General features: G+C 44.1%; 2 protein-coding genes across 3 annotated transcripts in view; both read right to left on the reverse strand.

The window, feature by feature from the left end:
* The window catches only part of crtc3 (CREB regulated transcription coactivator 3), a 46582-nt gene extending 42703 nt beyond the window's left edge, over positions 1-3879 (reverse strand). For both annotated transcript variants that reach the window (XM_085461258.1, XM_085461252.1), the window contains exon 1: positions 3282-3879. In XM_085461258.1, the coding sequence (XP_085317384.1) occupies positions 3282-3413 (132 nt within the window). In that variant the 5' untranslated portion in view covers positions 3414-3879. The remainder of the gene's footprint in view (positions 1-3281) is intronic.
* Positions 3880-6303: 2424 nt separating this feature from the next.
* Positions 6304-19556, reverse strand: part of iqgap1 (IQ motif containing GTPase activating protein 1) — a 43631-nt gene continuing 30378 nt past the window's right edge. Inside the window, exons 16-37 of the mRNA XM_085461270.1 lie at positions 17579-17669; positions 17339-17506; positions 16542-16684; positions 16288-16458; positions 16108-16191; positions 15956-16027; positions 15600-15669; positions 15157-15521; positions 14752-14915; positions 14445-14669; positions 14151-14291; positions 13984-14068; positions 12822-13054; positions 12577-12709; positions 12327-12429; positions 10194-10329; positions 10015-10102; positions 9431-9640; positions 9186-9352; positions 8103-8225; positions 7883-7991; positions 6304-7789 (exon numbers count right to left, since the gene is read on the reverse strand). Of these exons, the coding sequence (XP_085317396.1) occupies positions 7676-7789; positions 7883-7991; positions 8103-8225; positions 9186-9352; positions 9431-9640; positions 10015-10102; positions 10194-10329; positions 12327-12429; positions 12577-12709; positions 12822-13054; positions 13984-14068; positions 14151-14291; positions 14445-14669; positions 14752-14915; positions 15157-15521; positions 15600-15669; positions 15956-16027; positions 16108-16191; positions 16288-16458; positions 16542-16684; positions 17339-17506; positions 17579-17669 (3195 nt within the window). The 3' untranslated portion in view covers positions 6304-7675. The remainder of the gene's footprint in view (positions 7790-7882; positions 7992-8102; positions 8226-9185; positions 9353-9430; positions 9641-10014; positions 10103-10193; positions 10330-12326; positions 12430-12576; positions 12710-12821; positions 13055-13983; positions 14069-14150; positions 14292-14444; positions 14670-14751; positions 14916-15156; positions 15522-15599; positions 15670-15955; positions 16028-16107; positions 16192-16287; positions 16459-16541; positions 16685-17338; positions 17507-17578; positions 17670-19556) is intronic.

Raw genomic sequence — 19556 nt, forward strand, 5'->3', positions numbered from 1 at the left:
TATAGCAACACCATGACTTCCCTAGTGTGCATAACAAGGCAAGTCCTGGAATGTCTGAGAGCAAGAGCTGCTTGCCAGACTCTGACAACAACTTAAAAGAGCACTACTTAGCAACTAGGGGTGGGTTTTTATAATCGATTCATCGATTAAAATCGATTCTGGCTTGGATAACGTAAAATCGATTCATTAAAATCCTGAATCGATTTTTTAATATAAATTTATTTTGTCCGAAATGCCAGAATCTCTGGTGACATCTCACAAAATTTCAAGAACCACCAAACAGTAAATGAGAGCAGGTACAGGGATTCTGCACATAGACTTAAACACACAGCGCGAACCGCGGATCAGAATCAGTTAGATGTCGCCTTTCTCACAGTCGGGGCTGAAAGCCGACAGCTCGCTGATCCGGGTCCGCGCTTTGTGTTCACGCCCTTTATGCGCTGATTCTAAAGCTGTTAGTTTGATCTCTCTCCAAACAATATTGACCGAATCAGCAGCAAAAGAAGATCCAAACGCTTCACATAAACATCGTCATGAATTCACTCTTTTACTGTTTTGCTTCCATTGCGATGCGCAGCTCTCTCTCTCTCCCTCTCTCCCCCCCCCTCTCTCTCGAACAGTTTCGCTTTCTTCATTATTCGCTTGCTTGTTACACAAGTCTGCCGTTGCTTACAGCGCTGTCGGCCGCTGTTTTTTCCCCTTTTACATTCTTCCGAAAAGAAAACCTCATTTCTGCTGTTCAATACTGAACAAATTGAAACTTTTTAAAATTATTCAAAATGCAAAATGCTTAGCCATGTCTCTAATAAAACCGCTGTAACGTCAGAGGTAATGTTGATTAATTAATGGTTTTCTTTCGTTTTTGATGTACTGCAGAATATTTTTATAAAATCCCAGGCCAGGAAAATCACCTACATGTTTTTCTGTGTTTTATCTTCAGCTACTTTGACACAAAAGCATCTGCTGTGACGCTCACACCTGTGATAAAGTCTTGCGTGTGTCAGCTTCCTTTTTATAGATACAAAAATATGTAAATGTCCTGATCTGAATTATATCTCTGACTGTCAAAATTTCCCAGATTTAAATCGAATCGAATCGAATTAAATCGAATCGTGGATCGAATCGATTCGGGACCTTGTGAATCGGAATTGAATCGATTCTAGAAATCAGTGACGATACCCAGCCCTACTTAGCAACCTCCAACAAAGCACAGCACTTTGGAAAATAAAGGCCAAAATAACAAACATGTTTCACCATTTGCAACAAAAACAAAACAAAAAAACCCCACCAGACTACGAAGGAGGAAAAGATGCTACCAGCAGGTAATGTGCAACCCAAATGTAAACAAATGAATCAACCGAGCATGGCTGGAGCATCGGTTGTCATATGGAGCCATGGTTGCAGTCCATATGACAGGAAGCGCCAACGACAGATGGAAATTACTGACGTAGTTGCATAGTGGAGCTGTAAGCAACAGGTTAAAACACTCAAATGTTCAACGTGCCAGGCAGAAAATTGTTTCACTTTCAATGTTACTATGTGGCAAATACTGTGCAGGCTGCTGAAGAGTTACAAGGTTACTTTAGTTATTGTTATACTAACGTGTTACACAGTTATTTGATACTTTTACTTTAAATTTCCTGAGAAAACACGACCCAGACTGCTTATATTTTGACTTGTGCCATGTCACTGGATGTTTTGGATACTTTGCTTTGTCACTACTATTGCACTACAAACCTGCTGCTGCTCGCAACTTGTTAAACTAGAGTCACACGTTGAATTAGGTACTGTCATCAGTAACAGTTCACTGGAAAAGGCGGCACACTGAAAAAACACTAATGCAAGTAACAACATAATGGTTACAGCCGTGTACTTACTGAACTAAGTACAGTAATGTGTTACCGAGTTACTGAAAAATGTAATGTGACTACAGCAATGCGTTACTCTAATTGTTACATTGTAACCCAACACTGGTCATCACATGTTTACAAGTATACAAATGTGACAAGTGAAGAAAGTGAAGCGAAGCACTGACTGACACAAAGACTGAGACTATGTAACTAATGTGCCGACATCACGAGCCTCTTTAGTTCGCCCTAGTCGGATTTCTCTTTTCAAATTCGTATTACATGAGACAGTAAGCATCAGGTTGAACCTGTGAAAGCATTTTCAAGAAATACACTGACAACGTGTAAACTCTGCATTTCTGAACAGGAAACTCCTTCAGTGTTTATGAAGCTGGAGCATGTCCAGAAGGGGGCCTGGAAGGCCGGCTGCCAACGCCATCAGCATATGGTAGTGTTACTCTTACAACGCCAGTGCCAACGAGCGAGAGCACAGTCTGGGGGAAAAAAGTACTCGTGTACTTTTACTTCACTGGTACTTTAAGTACTTCTATGTCTCTACTTCTGCTCCACTATAATATAGATTAATATATTGTACTTATATTGTAAAGCTTAGTTATGTCTTATTTTGCATGTTTAAAAATATAACTCTAATGAATGATGCTATATAAATACAGATAAAAGTCATTAAGTAAGGAGTCAAACTCATCTGATACACAAATGCATAAATACTTATGAGACAAAATCATTATGTATATGATTCTGCATAATGAGTGCTTTTACTTTAGTTACTTTATTCTTGTGCTCAAACTTTTATACGGTTGTGTTAGATATGTTTTTAATAAAATATTATATTAAAATTAACAATATATAAGAAAATAAAGTAGGTTTATGACTTTAGTAAAAAGTAAGTCTAAAAAGAGAATGTTTCATATAACGGCATCACGGGGTTACACAGAAGCTGGAAAACTGTGCCCATGTTTTCTGTGCCTAATGTGTACACTTTATTTATTTGTGCTAAAAAAAAAACCAAAAACTTCCTGTGCCCCCTCCCCGTGCTATCCCATTCAAGAAAAATCCTGTACACGCCCATGACAAACAGGACGGCTTTTAAGCGGTTGGTGCAAATATTAAGGAGCCAATTTCTCCATTCCTGTCTCACCGCCGACTGCAGTTTAAAAAGGCTGTACGTCAATCGCTGCACCCAAAGTCGCAAGTTGCTTAATATTTGGCTCTTGAGTAGAATTACATAAGCCGAGTATCGACGGGTGTGATTTACGGCTGCTCAAGAGAAACGAGAAGTACTGGTTGAATACCAGAAATCTCCGCCGGCAGATGAAGCCTGACAGCTCCGGTGTGAATGAGGTATATGACCACATCCGCGTAGAAGACAAGAGAGCAATAAATGTCAACAAGCTGAAAGTGAAGCGCATTTACCCTTGAGACATTGAGGTCCGTCATCAGCTGTTCAAAGGCCCGCGTCTCCTCTGCTTGCTTCTGGTTGTGCAGCGCTATCTTTTCGCTGAACTTCCTGGGGTTCGAGCCACCTGTGCCTGGGGAGCTGGACATGGTGCGGGCCGCAGTTCAACAACTTCAGCTACTTGTTTTGAGTGGAAGACTGTGCTGGTGGGGTCTTATTTTGCAAAGTCTCTCAGCAAGCGTTGTAGCAAACCCATGAGAATTTTAAGAGCACACCTCGCGTTATCGGTTAAACTAAAGTCACTTCAGACGTAGCTCGGCTGGCTGCACTGTCTCAATGCTTTTACAAGGCAACAGGCAAGCTAACGCGGCTAGGCTAACACTCAAAGCTCCCTTTAATAAAAGTTGTTTAAGTGTGACTAAAAAGCGGACAAAATAAAAACTTTGCAAAGTATATATTTACTCTGACTTTCTAGGCAAACTGCGAGGCGACAATGGGTTAAAGTTAAGCTGTAACTTCACGCTGACACTCTTCCAGCGAACCACTTGTTTGAATCTAACGTTAACATGGCGTTAGCTGTCACTGCTAACATAGCGTTGGAAGTGAACGGAGAGCGACAGCTAGTCGGCTAAGCTACTGTCAGTGCCATTTTAATTCCGACAAATGCACTTTATCTGCTTGTCGACATCTACCCGCTGTCGGTATCTTTTAGAGGAAACTTCCACCTAAATATTTACAGCTGCGGTCAGAGAAAGTTGATAGCCTCGTTAGCTAAATCTCTCCACTCCCGCTAGTAAAGCTGACCCGCAGTTGGCCAAAGGTTTACTCGCCGAATTGTATTTCAACAAGTTTCCGCTCGTTTTGCATAGACTTAGCTGTAGTTCCACTTTGTTTCCAACCAAACCGGGGAAAGCAGCCGCTGAATATTGGCAAGTGACGTAAGGATCACAATCCACAGTTTGACACTTTAGCTGATATGACAGCGCTTCGGAGTCGACTCTAGTGTTAATCCATGGACAGCATAGAGACCGCAGACAAACTCCAGCCGAGCGACTCCGTGAAGATAAAACAAACAGCGCCGACAGGGAAGAAAAAAAACGGTGGTTTCCCCGTCGCCGAAAAAATGTCTCTCGGAAAAAATGTTTTTCGCTTATTCGTCCTTGGTTGAGGGAGCGAGTAACAGCAACTCAGATCGGCTGGCTTGTTATCCTCATACTACTGCGAGAAAAACATTACCTCGTCAAAGGCGGTGTGTACCTGTGGTATCCACAAGGGGGCGACAAAGTCACCACGCCCTTACCTTACGCAGCCGCAAGAAAAAGTAAAAACAAAACATGGAACATCACTGGCTATAGCTATAGATCAAGAAAACTACTTCTGTGCTTACAAGATTTTCTTAAATGCGCTATTTAGATATGCAAGTATTGCATTTATCAAATTAATTTTCATGTTTCTATGAAATAGAATAATAAAACGCTGTGTTTCTTGGAATAAGCTATGTACAAATCGTGCTCTGAAATACACATGAAAAACACCCTTAAAATGTACATCGTGCATGAATGTACCATAAACATGAGTACACTGTGCTCTACAATTCACCTATTAGAAATCCAGATTTTGCACATATCATGATGGAAAGTAAAAGAATTCAGGAGCTGGACTGTCCTGTTGTTCTGTTGGAACAAAAGGTTGTGTAAATCAGAATCTTAATGATATGTGAACAATCCAATCAGTCAAACAGGAAACAAAGTTTGGTGTGTGTCTCAGGTTTATGCAGGGCACCCAGTTTTCAAACACACAGAAACATCTGTGCAGGAAAACTCCACACTGCTGTCGAGCCTGCAGACACTGAGAATACTCAGCATTTAGCTACAATACATCAAATTACTGAAAACTGCGGGTATGACACAGTAGTATGACACATTTACAAATCCATTTCCAAAAAAGTTGGAATACTGTGTATAACAGGTAAATAAAAACAGAATGCATGTTGTGCATATCTTGTGCACAATAGCATTACTCCATAGACTTCTGGGCAGAGAGACCAGCTGCTGAAATGTTGGGAAAGGACACAGCAGTCCTGGTTCGTCTTTGTCATGTCTTTCGTTTCACGATGCGTCAAATGTTTTCTGCTGATGGAAGCTTTGGAATGCAGGCGAGCAAGTTTAGCACCTGGACTTTGCCATTGTGACGCCACGCTGTTGTAATAGATGCAGTATGTGAGCTCCAAATCCTGCCTTTACCTTTCAGCACTCGTGTGGAAACACTAATGTAGTGCAGAGAAGCAGAAGGTCCCTCTCCTCTTTATCCCAGAGGATGCAGCATCCTTGTATTCCAAAACAAATTTCACATTTTCTATTTGTCTGGCCACAGAACAGTTTTCCACTTTTCCTCGGTCCATGTTAAGACAGCAGTGTTTCTGGCTTTGTCTGCGCATCGCAGGGCTTGAACCTGCATCAATAGAACCTGCATCAATAGACGACACCGTGATGTCTGGAAGTGTCCCTGACAGAATCACATCGGTTTTTACTGAAGTGCCGCCTGAGGGCTCAGAAATCCTTGCACAGAGAATTCTTCAGCTTCCTAGAATATGTAGATATTATTACATAGCACAGATGATGAGATCATCAAAGTCTTTGCAATTCTACAGTGAGGAAGAGCGATCTGCAGTGCTGAACCTCTGCCTCTCCAAGATGCTCCTTTTATACTCAGTCTGTTACTTTTCCAGGGCTTTGTTGAGGCATGTCGCTGCTGCCGTAGTCAGAATGGACTGAACGTTTTCTGAAAGTGTTACATTTTCTGTTTAATGTTTTCTTTTTAATTGTCAATCAAATCTAGATTTGAAAATCACCATTTTATTAACATTTTGCGCAACATCCAAACTTTATGGGAAGCGGGTTGTAATTTCACTACACATTCCTTCTGGTTGTGTGTGTAGTGGAGGTGGGTTTACAGGTGGTTGTAACATAAAATGGAAATGCTCATTTGGGAAAACGCCTTCTCTTCCTGCACGAAAACTGTAAGATTAGGAAAAAGGCAGCGCATTGGTAGAGCTTTATTCTGAAACTGGAACAAGCACATTTCATCAAATGAAGAACAAATAATGAAGCGAGCACAAGGTGGCCACCTCCGATCAAAGTGAGTCTGCGTGAGAAGCAAAATCGATTTCACCAAGTCTGCACAGATTTTCAGCCTGGCTGAAACAATCGCTTCAAGGACCACTCAAACGCCACGACGTGACAGCGCAGAGTGACATCTAGTGGGCCCACAAGGTGCTGTAACACTGCACGCACACTGGAGCTCGTTGGGTGATGGTGCAACCATCAGCTCCAGCAGACTGAAAACATATAAAATATAAATAATGGCGACCAGGTATTTTCAACGCTAGAAGCATTCTCAGTATTTAACATCTGCTCAGCTTACAAGTCCAAATCCCATCTTGTTTTACAATTCATCAGGCATCATGTTGTGCTTACCCATTTTATAACGTAACAAATCGTTCTACAAGATAAAAAGAAAAATAATGATTTCCAGTAAGTTATCTGAGAAAGCCAGCAAAGCGGCACGTCTGCCCAGTTTCGTGTGATTCCACGTTTCGCTTGCTTCTCTTGCGGGAGCCAGAAGCACAAATGCACGGCAGGTCAGTTCTGAGAAGCAGCAGGGCTGCAGTCACGGCCAGCTCAGTCCACTCAAAACCACTGACCCGTCTGTAGACAGGAAAGGCCTCAGAGCCAGATCAGCACCAGTGCAGCCTGGACTTCAGAGGTAACATCACACTCCTGCAGCTCAGTGTTAGAATTGGACATTTTGGTGACTGATGTCACAGTAAAGCCAGGAGAAGATGATCAGAGAGAGAGACGGCTGCAGCGCTTTCACCATAAACACACGATCAAAGATAAGGAGCCCATCGTTTTCTTTTCTCTCAGTTTTTCCTGGACAAAGTGCCGTGTACTACAACCCTGCTGAAAAGTGCGCACGCACATCGATGATGTTCATCGGGCTTTTCTCAGTCAGGTGAGCGGATGAACTAACAGCTGAAAAAGACGTAAAACTCTCTTTACATAAAAAAAAATACACTTTTTTCTTTTTAGATCTAAGCCCATGCACAACATATTCAGAGTATTTAGAGCAAAAACAGAAATTACAAATCTTAAACCTCTGACCGAGCCTCAATGAGAGATGAGGCACTAGGAAAAAACTTGGGTAATGGAGGTTTTGCATTAAGAATAAAGGATACTACATATCCATGTAATAAAACATAATGCATAAACTTGTATAGGCACAGTGGAGACGTGCTGGAGGAAATGTGTAGGTAAGACAGCATGGTTCTGGTCAGGGCTTTAAAGCAACCCTCAGAGGGGGGGTTGTGGTTTCAGTGTCTCTAGCCCTTTTTTCTCCTCTTTTTTTTCTTCTATTTCCCATAAAATTTCTTGTTGAGCAGGAAAATGAGCAGGTTGACGTTAATGGTGGCCCGGTCGAAGAGCTTCATCACTGCCACGCCTTCATACTGCAGCTGGAGCAGATCCTGTGAAACAAAAACCCAAAGAGCTCAAACAAAATACGTCGCTGGTCAAGCTACTACGAGAAGAGCCAACGAAGCTGAGAAAGGCAACGCTACCTGATATTCTAACTGTAACGTCTCCAAGTGGACGCCCATGAACTTGGCCTTCACGTCAAACACTCCGACCGTCTCCGATGGGGAAATCTCAAAAATGGCATTCTTGAACCTGCGATGAGAAAAGAGCAGAAGACGGCTGTTTAAAGCAGAGGAACGGCAGACTTCTAACCTTGGGCTGTTCATGAAGCTAACTGTATACGTGATCAGCTGCACAACTCACTGGTTGGGCTGCAGGTCCTCTATGGAGATCAGCACGCCCTTTTCGTGCAGGCGGGCGGCTGTATATTTCTGAGAAACCTGTTTGCTCTTCTTAGCCTTGTTGTCGCCTGGTTTCTTTGACAACCTGAGAAGAAAGACACACAAGTGTACAATAAAAGCAGCTCTCAGCACAGACTTCAAGGCTCACTATTGTATTCTAGGCTGTGACATGCAGACTTTAAAAACACTGAAGCCAATGCTGCACGGTCACCATGCAGCAGACGACGCATCGCAAGTCGCCAACGTGCATTTAAATGGAGGAAAAGAACAAAGATTTATGCTGTATGTAACAACAGCAATTTCATCACATTCACAGAGTTCAAACAGCCAAAAGACGAACAAAAAGACAGCTTCGTGATTTAAATTTGACCGAGCAGCCCACGCCACTGCCTGTGTTTCTGTTATGGGCGGATACGAGCCTCAAACATCAGCTTGTGCTAACGAACGCTCACACTGAGCTGAGGATGAGAACAAGCCCGAAGGTTGCCCATCAGGTCAAGTGCATGTTCAGTTTCTGTTTCTTTGTCCCCCCCAGGTCTGCCGAGGGAAGACATGTGGCACAATCAAGAGGTCTTTCTGCCACACCAACAGTGAGAGAAGATGCCGGGCAGGCCAAGAACATCTTTGATCCCCCAGGAAAAGATTATGAAGCTCAACCTGCCTCGAACCTTCAGAGGCAACGATGGTCCATTAAAAAAATCTGGCAGCTATAAAACACTCAGTGATTAGAGATTAAAACCCAAAAACAAGGAGTCCAAGGACCAGTGTGAGAGACTGGCTCCTATTTTTGGTTTTGACACAAATCAGACGTGAGCTGTAAGCTCGTCTGCGGAGGGAAAGGATACAGGATGTGACATTTTCAGGTCACGTCTGAAGCCCATTTACGCTGCACGTTTGAGTGCGGTATGTTTCAGATGTGGTACTGAGGTTTGCACTGACAAACGCACAACTTTACCAACATGTAGGTGACAAACTTCGCCGTATCCCCAGCAGCAGTGCAGCTCATGACAGCAGTAACAACCAGCAGACAGTGGAGGTCACTCACTTGCCCTTGCTGGCCAGGTTGTCCATGCAGGTCTTGATGTACTGATTGTAGGAGTCGATCTGCACGTTGTAAAAGTTGCTCTTTGAATTCAGGGCGGCGTTGGTCTGCTGAAGCTTCACCAGCTCGGCTTTCCTCCGCTGCCGATACCGTCTCTGATTCCTGATGTCCTGCAGACATTGAAACGACAACCCGTGAGGCAGCCTCTCTCTTATTTGTCCATTGAAGGGACGAGCAGTTTATTTTACCTTGGCGATGTCATTGATGAGGTCCTGATAGCGGTTCTCTGGGTGGACCTTCCCCAGCTCTGCCAGCCTCTGCAGGTTACTCTTGATCTTGTCCTTCTTGCCCTGCAGCGTCAGGCTGTCGTCCACCACCGGTTTGACCTGCTTCATCTTCTCAGGCGTGTTGGCATCTCTGATTGCTCTCCTCTGCATGGCCCGCTGGTACTCTGCCTCCTGCACATTATGTTCAGAGTCTTTAAAACTGTCATTAACAGAAGTGGCAGCAGTAATACTGTTACACTAGTAGTTGTAGTGAGTTTTTAATTTCCCATAAACTTCACTCCTTTTGATTGAAAGAGGATGTTACCAAATATGTGGCTATTGCAGTTTTGTGTTAGTAATTCACCAACTACAGGACAAAGAGTCATGTGTAAAAGTCAGTTCCTGTTTTGGGTCGTAAGGCAGCTCAGTAGTTTTCCGCTCAGATACAACATGCTGAGTAGACATGTCTCAGGACCATCTGCTGAGATGTTGACTTGGTTACAGTCATCACCCATCCAGATTACTGAGACCTGGTGCAGAAACACACAACGTCATGCACTCCCCACCTGCTCTGGGCTGGCTGTTGAGTCCAGGATCTCGGTCAGAGTCTCCCCAGGCTGGAACCGGATCACATCCACAATGAGCCTCTTGGTGCTGGAGAGAGAAACACAAAGACAGATGTGAGAAGTCAAAGAGAGCCGACAAACAGCAAGCTGCTGACTTGGACTCTGCGGTCTGAACTCACTTTAGCAGGAGCGTCTTTGCGTCCATCTCAGCGTTGGCCTCACCGGGGACATCGAATTTATTCGTGAGAGTGAGCGACACTTCGGTTTTGCCCATCAGCTCTTTGTTGGGGTCGTCAGCGGGGAGAGGATTTTCACCTGAGTGCAACAGAAAACAAGGCATCGTAAACTACTGACGAGTTCCTGACCCGTGACCTGCAGAGTGGAGGCAGGGTTTAGACAGCCACCGTTTCAGACAGACCTGTTGTTTTCACACAAACGTTCCCTGCCAGCATATTTTAGGCCAGAGGAAGTCCAAAAGCCAGGATATGAAAACCAAAATGAAAACCACAGAACATTGGAGGAAAATGTTCTGTGGTTACGTTTTACGGTGCAGCCACGCTCAGCAACACATTTGAAGTCATTTAGGGATCGATTCCACTCTACCAACATTTAAGGTCCTGTAAACTGAAACATTTAGTTGGCCTTGAAAGCTTGACCCAGACAGACGCTTCCTCTTAGTCACAAATATGTTTCACAGGGTTTTGCAACCCAGGGGTTTCTTATAGATTTGAAATGATTTGGAAGTTTTCAGCCGTTTCTTGGATGTTTTATATTTCTACAAATGTCTTTAAATTTCTTTCCATGAAGCACTCTCTAAACCTAAGTGCTACAACCTTATAGCTAACCTCACATACTCGTTCTTGTGATTGCACCCTCCCTGTGATCGTCCTTTGAAGATCAATCAGCCTGTCTGCTTTGCCACCCAGAGTGTGAATGCACACCTCACACTAACACACTATAGCTAGTTAATGTGAGCATATGCAATTCATGTTAAATAATAAAAACATACCATAGGTGTACCTATTGTACATGTGTACATGCATGTGGTGTGTTTGGCATCAAGCTTACAGCCCACGATAAGAATGAGCAAACATTAATGAACCTTAGTCTGTAAAAACAAGTTTTTTTGTTGTTCATTTAAATATTTGCTATTCACCAGTTATATACATTATATTATGTTATATTATATTATATTATATATATATATTAGGGGTGCAACGATACACAAAATTCACGGTTCGGTTCGATACTTTGGTGTCACGGTTCGATATTTTTTTGATACAAAAAAAATGTTCATGCCTTTTTAATTTGTCATTTATTAAAATTATAAATATATATTTTAACTCAAACGTACAGTTTTTAAATTTAATGTTGCTGAAACAACAAAGGGATAAAATAATAAATCTGATCGAGAAATCACTCATCTTTGGAAAAGAGAGTTTATTACAGAGAAATGGCTCTTTCCAATATAAAAGCTATACTATACGCTTCTTCTGGGCTATATTCTCAGCAGCATATTAAACATATCAGGTCCCCATAAGGAGAATCATGTGCTAACGGCTGTCTAAATGACTCGGGTAAAGTTTGTAGCATGCGTGCTTGTTGTTTTTGTCTTTGCACTAGGATGATGTCGGCGTAAATGTGCAGTCATATTCGTTGTGTTCCCACTAGTGCTGTCAGCGTTAATCTCGTTGAAATGACGTTAACGCCATAACGTGGCAAATCTCCGTTAACGAGCTACCGCGGATTGCCCTGTGCGTGGGGCTGGACGGCGTCAACACGTTAACAAGCAAACTGCGCTAACGCAGTAGTTCCCACCCATGTAATTGAGCATTGCGTGGCACATCCAACATACTGTTTTACTTTTGTCCATGACTCGCTTACCTTCAGGGTCATACGTCACATGAAAACCAAAATAGTTCCAAACGCCAGATCTGAATGAGGGTGGGGCAGGTTCAATTTGCCATGTTGCAAGGAGAGCTTAACTTCTGTCTTGCTAGCTTGCGCTGCGCTCAGTGGATCTGCACTCGAGAGTGCAGCCTAGGTGGAGTAGTCGAATGCAGATCCACTGAGCGCTCAACACAGCATCGTCAGAAGAAAAGTTGATCAAATAAATTACAAATGTTGTATTGTTCGATACATATGCGTACCGAACCGAAAGCACTGTATCGAACGGTTCAATATCGATACGAGTATAGTTGCACCCCTAATATACATATATAGCAGTTTGCCACTTCCAGTGGTTTTGTTCATTTTGTTTTGTCTTATTACTGTTAATTCCTAAATATTACAAAAAAAACGACAAAGCTCACCAATGAGGGACTCCACAGTGGGAACCTCGCCTAGGTCCTCAAGCAGCTCATGGATGGGGTCATTGTGCTCTGGGGCGATGGCATCCTGATGGTCCAGCAGCAGCTAAGGATACAAGTTCAAGTACAAGTACCCGATCAGTGTTCGTACTGTACAGGCAAAACTTTTCAAGACCACCTTAAAGCGAGCGCTTTGGCACCTCAGTCTCAGTCAGTGAGAGATAAATGGATGAATGAGGTGAGTCAAACTCACTGTGTGAGTGTTAATAATCTCTCCGATGGAGATGTAGATGACAGGTTTGGTGACTGTGACCAAGTCTGAGTATTGATCCACGTTGAACTTGTCTTCGAGCGATGGGACGTCGCACGCTGCCAGAAAGAAGCGCCTGTGACAGAAGACAGGAGGAGAATGTCACGGGGAACAGAAACGGTAACAAAGTAACAGTTTTGGTTGTTATTTAGCTGTTCTACGTGCACACATTCATAATCGTATCAGACCTGAACTTCTGGTAGGAGGTGCTAAGGTATTCGTTGATGGGATTGAGGTGGGCGTTATCTCCCAGGAACATCTTGTTGGACGCAGCGTGCTGCAGCATCTTGGCCACAGAGCCCAGGTTCCGTCGCTGCTCGGTGGTCAGCTGACCACCAGCAGACATCTCGATGATGTCAAAGGCATCGGGAGCCACGATGGCCGGGTTCATGTAGCGGTAATACAAAAGGTTGCCCACAATCTGAAAGTTTCAAAGTAAACTTAATGATCACCACCAGAAAAATCAGCAGCATTTCAAAGCTTTGTCTCTATTATGAAGAAAACTATTAGACAAAGAAAGTTTGGGATCTAAAACCTCAGACTGGAAAACACTAACTGAGCAACAACAGGTATCAACAGGTATGACTTCATCGGATTTAATGTTAATTATATAGAAAGGAGGCCTTAACCCAAGACTGTATATGCTGTTATGGTTGGAACCCCTCTACTTTAGGATCATTAGTCATGAGGGTAATGAACAGACTCCCAGGATAAGTGCTAGTGTGTCATGCAGAAGAGCGCTTAAAAGTGTAAGGAACAAGTGGAGCAGTAAGAGAAGGAGAGCCAGAAGAGTGGCATGGCTCACCTTTGCGTCAGCAGTCGGCCGTAACATGGAAAGGAAGGATGGAGCTGGTTGGTGAGGCGGGGAGAGAAGAGCAACAGCAGAGTACGGAGGGGAAAAAAAGGAAAGAGTGTGAAACAAACAGTGAAAGTAGAGCGAAGCAAATGATTGATGAAGAAGGCTGGAGAAGAGAGGCTTATGAAAGATCCAGGTCAAAGGTCAGAGTGTGAAAGAGTGAGCTGTATGCAGAGTGCTTTCTGTGTAGCATGGTTGAACATGTAATGCTCTTAGGGCCACACATCTCTGTGTCAGTAGCACTGTCAGTTTTACACAGGCACAGTCGGCACAGGCACAGACATGCCGATGTTCTTGAACACGACTAAAGTAGTCTGCATGATTCACACTTCAAAATAACACCTGCTGGGTGTTAGCATAGTGCTAACATGCTTCGTCCTGTCTGAAACACAACATTTAAGCTGCTCCTCCCACCGTGTGAGATAACCTTCTCCTGATTGGCTGCCCCTCATGGATAAACAAGAGCATTAAGCTTGCAAATGACTGATGCAAACCTTGAGCAGCTCATCCTCCGTAGCATCTGGGAACTTCTCATGCAGAGTGTCCTTCAGCACTTTGGAGATGAACCGCATCCCGTATCTGAAATAAAACACACAGATGCTGTGACACAAGCCAGAGGTGGGCACTGAAGAAAAAAAAAGCGATGTTGGGAGCAACGTACGGAATCTTTTCCACAGAGACGATTATGGCAGACAGGAATTTGTCAGTGATTGTCTTCATGTTCTTGATGGAGGCTTCCAGTCTGGTCCTCACCTCCTCGTGGCTCATGGCCTGCTCCGGAGTGACGTCATAAGGCAGCTTACTGTAAACAACAGTATGAGGGAGGATACATAGAATAAGGTTAATGTACCTATATGTGCAAGGTAGTGTTCTTTAAAATCTTGTTATTGTGCCGCTCCAGGTGGTGTCTCTGAGTTTTCGGAGAACAAGATGCTGGAGGACACCTCCACCTCACCTGGCCTCTCCAGTCTGAGACTCCATCTGGTTCACCCAGCCCTTGTAGATGTCCACTGGGTCGGTCTTGATGTTTAGCGTTTTGTCATCCATGATCTCCTTGACAACTGGCGCCAGGATCTGCCGCAGTGCATTCTGCCCCCGTGCACCTCTGTGGAAGCTCACTACCATCTTGATTACGGTAGGATTTCCAGTGACGATCTCCTTCATCTGGTCCACTTTTGACCTGCACACAGTTGTTGATGACAAGTCTTTTATTGAATTTAAGACATTTCTTTGTGAATTAGAAAGGTCATCGGGCTTCTCACTTGATCTCCTCCTGCAGGGCGGTCTTGAAGAGCTTGAGTAGCAGGTACTCCTCTCTCTGGTTTGATGCATAGTTATACAGAGTGAAGATTACAGAGTCCATGAACTTGGTGGATTTATTCTGTGGCATCTGGAAGATCAGCTTGGCGAGATACGTGGGGTTGGTCTGAAAGGACGCAGAAAATTTAACAACCTTACAGTATGTATCCACGGTAACACGCTGTGAGGATACTGTGATGCTCAGTGCTTTGTATCTTTACAGGAAAAATGTCAGATCTGTTTACATTACTCTCATTCATCTAAAGAAGCGACTCTGAGAAGTCAAACTGGTGGAAACTTCTCCTCCCTCTGTGCATCAGTGTCCTGTAGCAAAGACAACAAAGTGCAGCGATGTCCTGGGTTCTTACCTGTAACAGGTAGAAGAGGTACTGGTAGGCTTCCAGTTTAAGCCGCTTTTCCTTGCTTAGAGCCTTCAGGCCTCCCTTCTGCTTGGTCATCATCATCATGTCCGACAGCTGGCCCTTGTTCTTCTTGGTCAGCTTTTTACTGTGGGACACCACCTCCTGCAACGTGATCTTGTTCTTCACCAGCAGGCCGATCTTGATGTCCATCAGGTTCAGGTCGTTCTCCAGCTGCTGGTTGGAACGGATGTTGGTGACCACCTCCTCACGGAGCCGCATCAGTTCCAACTCCTCCTGGAAGTCCTGGTCGCTGTGGTCCAGCAGGTGGACGAACTTCCTCACCACCCCCATCGGAGGATTGTCAGCGCTGACTGGAGACAAATAAGGAACATGTCAGGTGGCCCCCCTAAATCGTGAAAAGTTGGTTTGACAGCCCAGGTCCTGCTTACTCAAAGTCTTGTAGTCGTCCCTGGCCTTGTTGGCTCTGATGAAAGCCTGAATCTTCACCACATCATTGATCTGTAAGTGACAACCGCTTGATCAAAGGTGCTCATTACAAACAGCTCCAAAGGGACCCGCAGAGGGTCACATGTGTCAAAGTGCTAAATGAGCCACCGCCTGGAACGCCACAGGAGCCAGAGGAAATGTCAGAGGAGATTTATATCCCGGTAAAAAAGCTTTCATTAAATAACAAGTAATTTGGTTACGTCAATGTAAATTGTGGCAGAGGATGAACAATGACTTCTCTCGAGCGTCCCGCGGCAGCTCATTTGAAACGACAGAGGCTGAAACAAATAATACTAACGTGATCTTCAAAGTACTTCAGACGATCCTTATACTTCTTACGAGCTTGATGCATCCGAACCATGGACTGGATCTGAGAGAGATAAAAGGAATGTGTTAGTTTCACACGTATTTAATCACACGCAGACGAATGGAGCCGCACACTAAGCTTACCTTGACGGCCTCAGCAGTGTGGTCTTTCAGGTACTCCTTACGGTCTTTGAACGCCTTCCTCTGTTTGCAGCCTTTCCAGTGAGCCTGAGAACGAGTGAGACCAAAAATGATGACTTCTTCCATCAGGCTCATCTTTCCATCTACACACAAACGTGATGGCAGTAAACATGGCTATATCACCTGTATACAGGTAACAGCAGGGTCTTGGGATTTCAGGAACTCCATCCTCTCCTTTTGGCCTTTTCGGACCAGATAGCCACGGCAGCGGGCTTGTAACTTGGTTATTAGAGTTTCATTGGCCAGCCACAGCTGCTCTCGATTGTAGGCCGTGGTTACCCCAGAGACCACGCCCTGACAGGCAGAAGAAAATAAAGAGTTAAAAGGTGTGTTAAACAGCCGGGAACCCGCAGAGCTTCCCTGGGAGAGACGCCGACCTGGATGTCCTCCTTGTTGAGCTGAGTGTTGTTCTGAATGAAGTTCTCTGGCTCCACCCAGGTGCCCTCCTTGGTTTGCAGGTTGTAGTAGTAGTTGTGTCCTCCCTTGACCCAGTGTTTCACCCACTCACTGCCATTATCACCTAGACACAGGATGGACGGAAGCAAGATAAAAGCAAGTTTCCTCTCGTAGTTGTGCTGTGAAGTGTAGTAATGTGCTAGCACTTTATTTATTAGCCCTAACACATTTCTTATGGCAGCCTGAGCCTTCAACTGTATGCATTTTACATGAAGGCCAACAGGTTTGTGTTTTTTGCGAGCATAAAGCAGACACTAAAGTCACTTCTTTTGGTTTTTGTGTTTCCTTGCAAAAATTCAATTGCCTGACTGGAACAAACCATTTCTACATGGTTCTGACACAGACAGAAAGAGTCGTGAGTTCATGAAAAGCCACACGAAATGCTCGTGCAGAAAGCTGCAGGTCCTCTAACAGTCACTTGAGCCCGAAGTCGATGTTCCCCTTTTAATAGATATTTAATAGATATTAAGGGCACTGATAAAGTAATACCCACCTCCCCATCAGTAATTCTATCACTATATTTGTGTCTTAGAAATAATCAGCAGGTAAGTCTGTGCACCTGTGCAGCTGATGGCTTTGTACTCCACCCTCCTAACGCTAAGACCTCACTATGCACATCGCGGTGTCTCCATCGTTTATATACAGTCTGTGTTACTTATTTCAAGTGTTGCGAGTTTCATCAAAACGCCACATCACTAATCCGTCTCAGGCTCCTCACCTTCCTTCTTTTTCTCCTGTTTGATCTTGGCCAGGTCGTCCTGATAGGTCTGCGCACACTCGGACGTGACGCCATACAGTCCTGCTCCAGGACCACGCAGAGCGGCCAACGTCTGAGCTGCATCTCCGCTGTCCACCGCCTCGTTAACAGCCTGGATGGCCTGAGAGACTGCAGATAGATAGGCTTTAGTTCTCTCTAGACTACTGAAGACAAGTGTGGCATAAATGTACGTATTCTTACACTGCAAAGCCTCTTTTGTGTCCTGGTTGGCTTTCAGAATGGCATCCTGGATCTCATCCAGCCACAGCACAGCAGAAGGATCCTGTGTCTCCTGGATGAACACATGAAAATATGTTTTGAGACAAACACAGCAAATCCAATCATAAACACGCCACTTTGAGCTCCCGTCACCTCTCTCTGAGCTGCTCACAACATAAGGATGAAGAGTGCTAACAGCAGGAAGTGCATGCTTGGATCTGAGATGATGACCATATTAGGGACATCCCCGATCTATGACATGACAAAGAGCCAAGAATACAAAAAAAGCCTGAGCTTTTGGCTCACAGGGATTTATTCTACATATTATTACAGATGAAGCTCCCATCCCGCTGCCTCAGATCTTCATCTTCTCTTTCTCTCTCTGCTCGTCTGATCACAATGGGAGGGAGGGCCTTTAGCTGCTCTGCCCCTCGACTTTGGAATTCCCTACCCCCGGACCTCAGAAATATTAGTTCATTCTCTCTTTTTAAGTCCACCCTTAAAACTCATCTGTTTAAAATTGCCTATTCTTAAATTTCTGTATGTTTTAACTTTTATCTTCTATTTTTATCATTGTGTATATTTCCAGTCTTTATCTGTTGTACAGTGTCCTTGGGTGCTTTGAAAGGCGCTATTTAAATAAAATGTATTATTATTATTATTATTATTATTATTATTATATGCTGACCTGATTATATGAAATATTCTAATCCAGCATACATGACAAAAAATAAAGTACACTACGGCCCCTTTGTAGGTTTTGCTCAACCAGAAAAGAATTGCCTTCATATATCAGCATGTTGAGAGTTAAATGAGACACAAAAATGGTTAAATATTGCATTTAAAAGATACATTTTCAGAAAAACAGATTATTTTCACAACAGCTGAACAGCAGATTTTGTAGAGATGCTTTGTTAATCCCAGAAAGCCGCTGTCATTTATCTGTGATATTTTTATCTTATGTAACTCCTGCCGTGCATATTTTTACTTTATGGAACATTTGCATAGTGCAATCATTCACAGCTGTAGCCCAGCATGCCATTTGTTCACCATACAAACCACTCCAAGACCTCGACTTCTACAATGTTATGAGATGCAGTGGCAAACAGCAGCATCCAGATGGCGCTCTCTGCCTCTGTATAAAGAGTGCAGGAGCTGGCTGCTGCTTGTTCCCGCTGCTTTTCAGAGCCTGGTGAGAGCAGGCAGCTCATTTGGCAACAACACCCCCACCTCCTTGGTGCGCCCCGCCTCTTCACATTTAGTGCCACGCATTAACAGGAGGTGTGAAAGAAGAGGGCGGATAAAATCTGGTCCCGCATCTTGTGCAGCACGCACATGTGTGGAGTCGAACCAGCCCCGTCGTTATAGTAAATAAAGTCGTAGCTGGGATGGTGCCGATGACTGTTTGTGTGTTTGCATTTTGGCGCTGTAACTGGTGATTGCAGGCGATGAGTCACTGCAGTTAGCAGGAGGTGCTAGACAGGGTGTGGTGGCAGAGTGGGCAGCGGGTGGAGGAGGAGGACTTGGGTGAAAGCTTTATGAAGTTTGTCACACAATACAAGCCCACTGTGGAAAGGGAGGAAGTGAAAGCTGGGGGGTGGTGGGGGGGAGGCCATAATTCATCCATCTAGACTTTTCTTCTATACTTAGAAAACATGAATCTCTCTCGTGAGAAACACACACATGCAGAACTACAGTACAGTCTGCACACTGTAAACACTGCAGCTACAATCACATGAAGAGGATGAGGAGAGAATATTTAGCTTGTTAGTCAGTGGAGTCTGGGCAGGACTTCCTGCTGTTTATCTAGGCACAGCCCTCTGCCCACAACAGACGCCAGCTTCTGCCCAAATATCTTCTCACTAACTGTTCTGCAGAGTTAAAGGAGCGACACTAAGAAGCTAGTCGCAAACTCAACATCCAGCAAAAAACAAAGCAAGCCCTGACCTCACGTTACTTG

This window comes from Copadichromis virginalis, linkage group LG1, assembly GCF_057382275.1.
Source record: "Copadichromis virginalis isolate Kocher_CV1m ecotype Utaka linkage group LG1, C_Virginalis_male_GT1.1, whole genome shotgun sequence".
In the NCBI taxonomy this organism is placed as follows: domain Eukaryota; kingdom Metazoa; phylum Chordata; class Actinopteri; order Cichliformes; family Cichlidae; genus Copadichromis; species Copadichromis virginalis.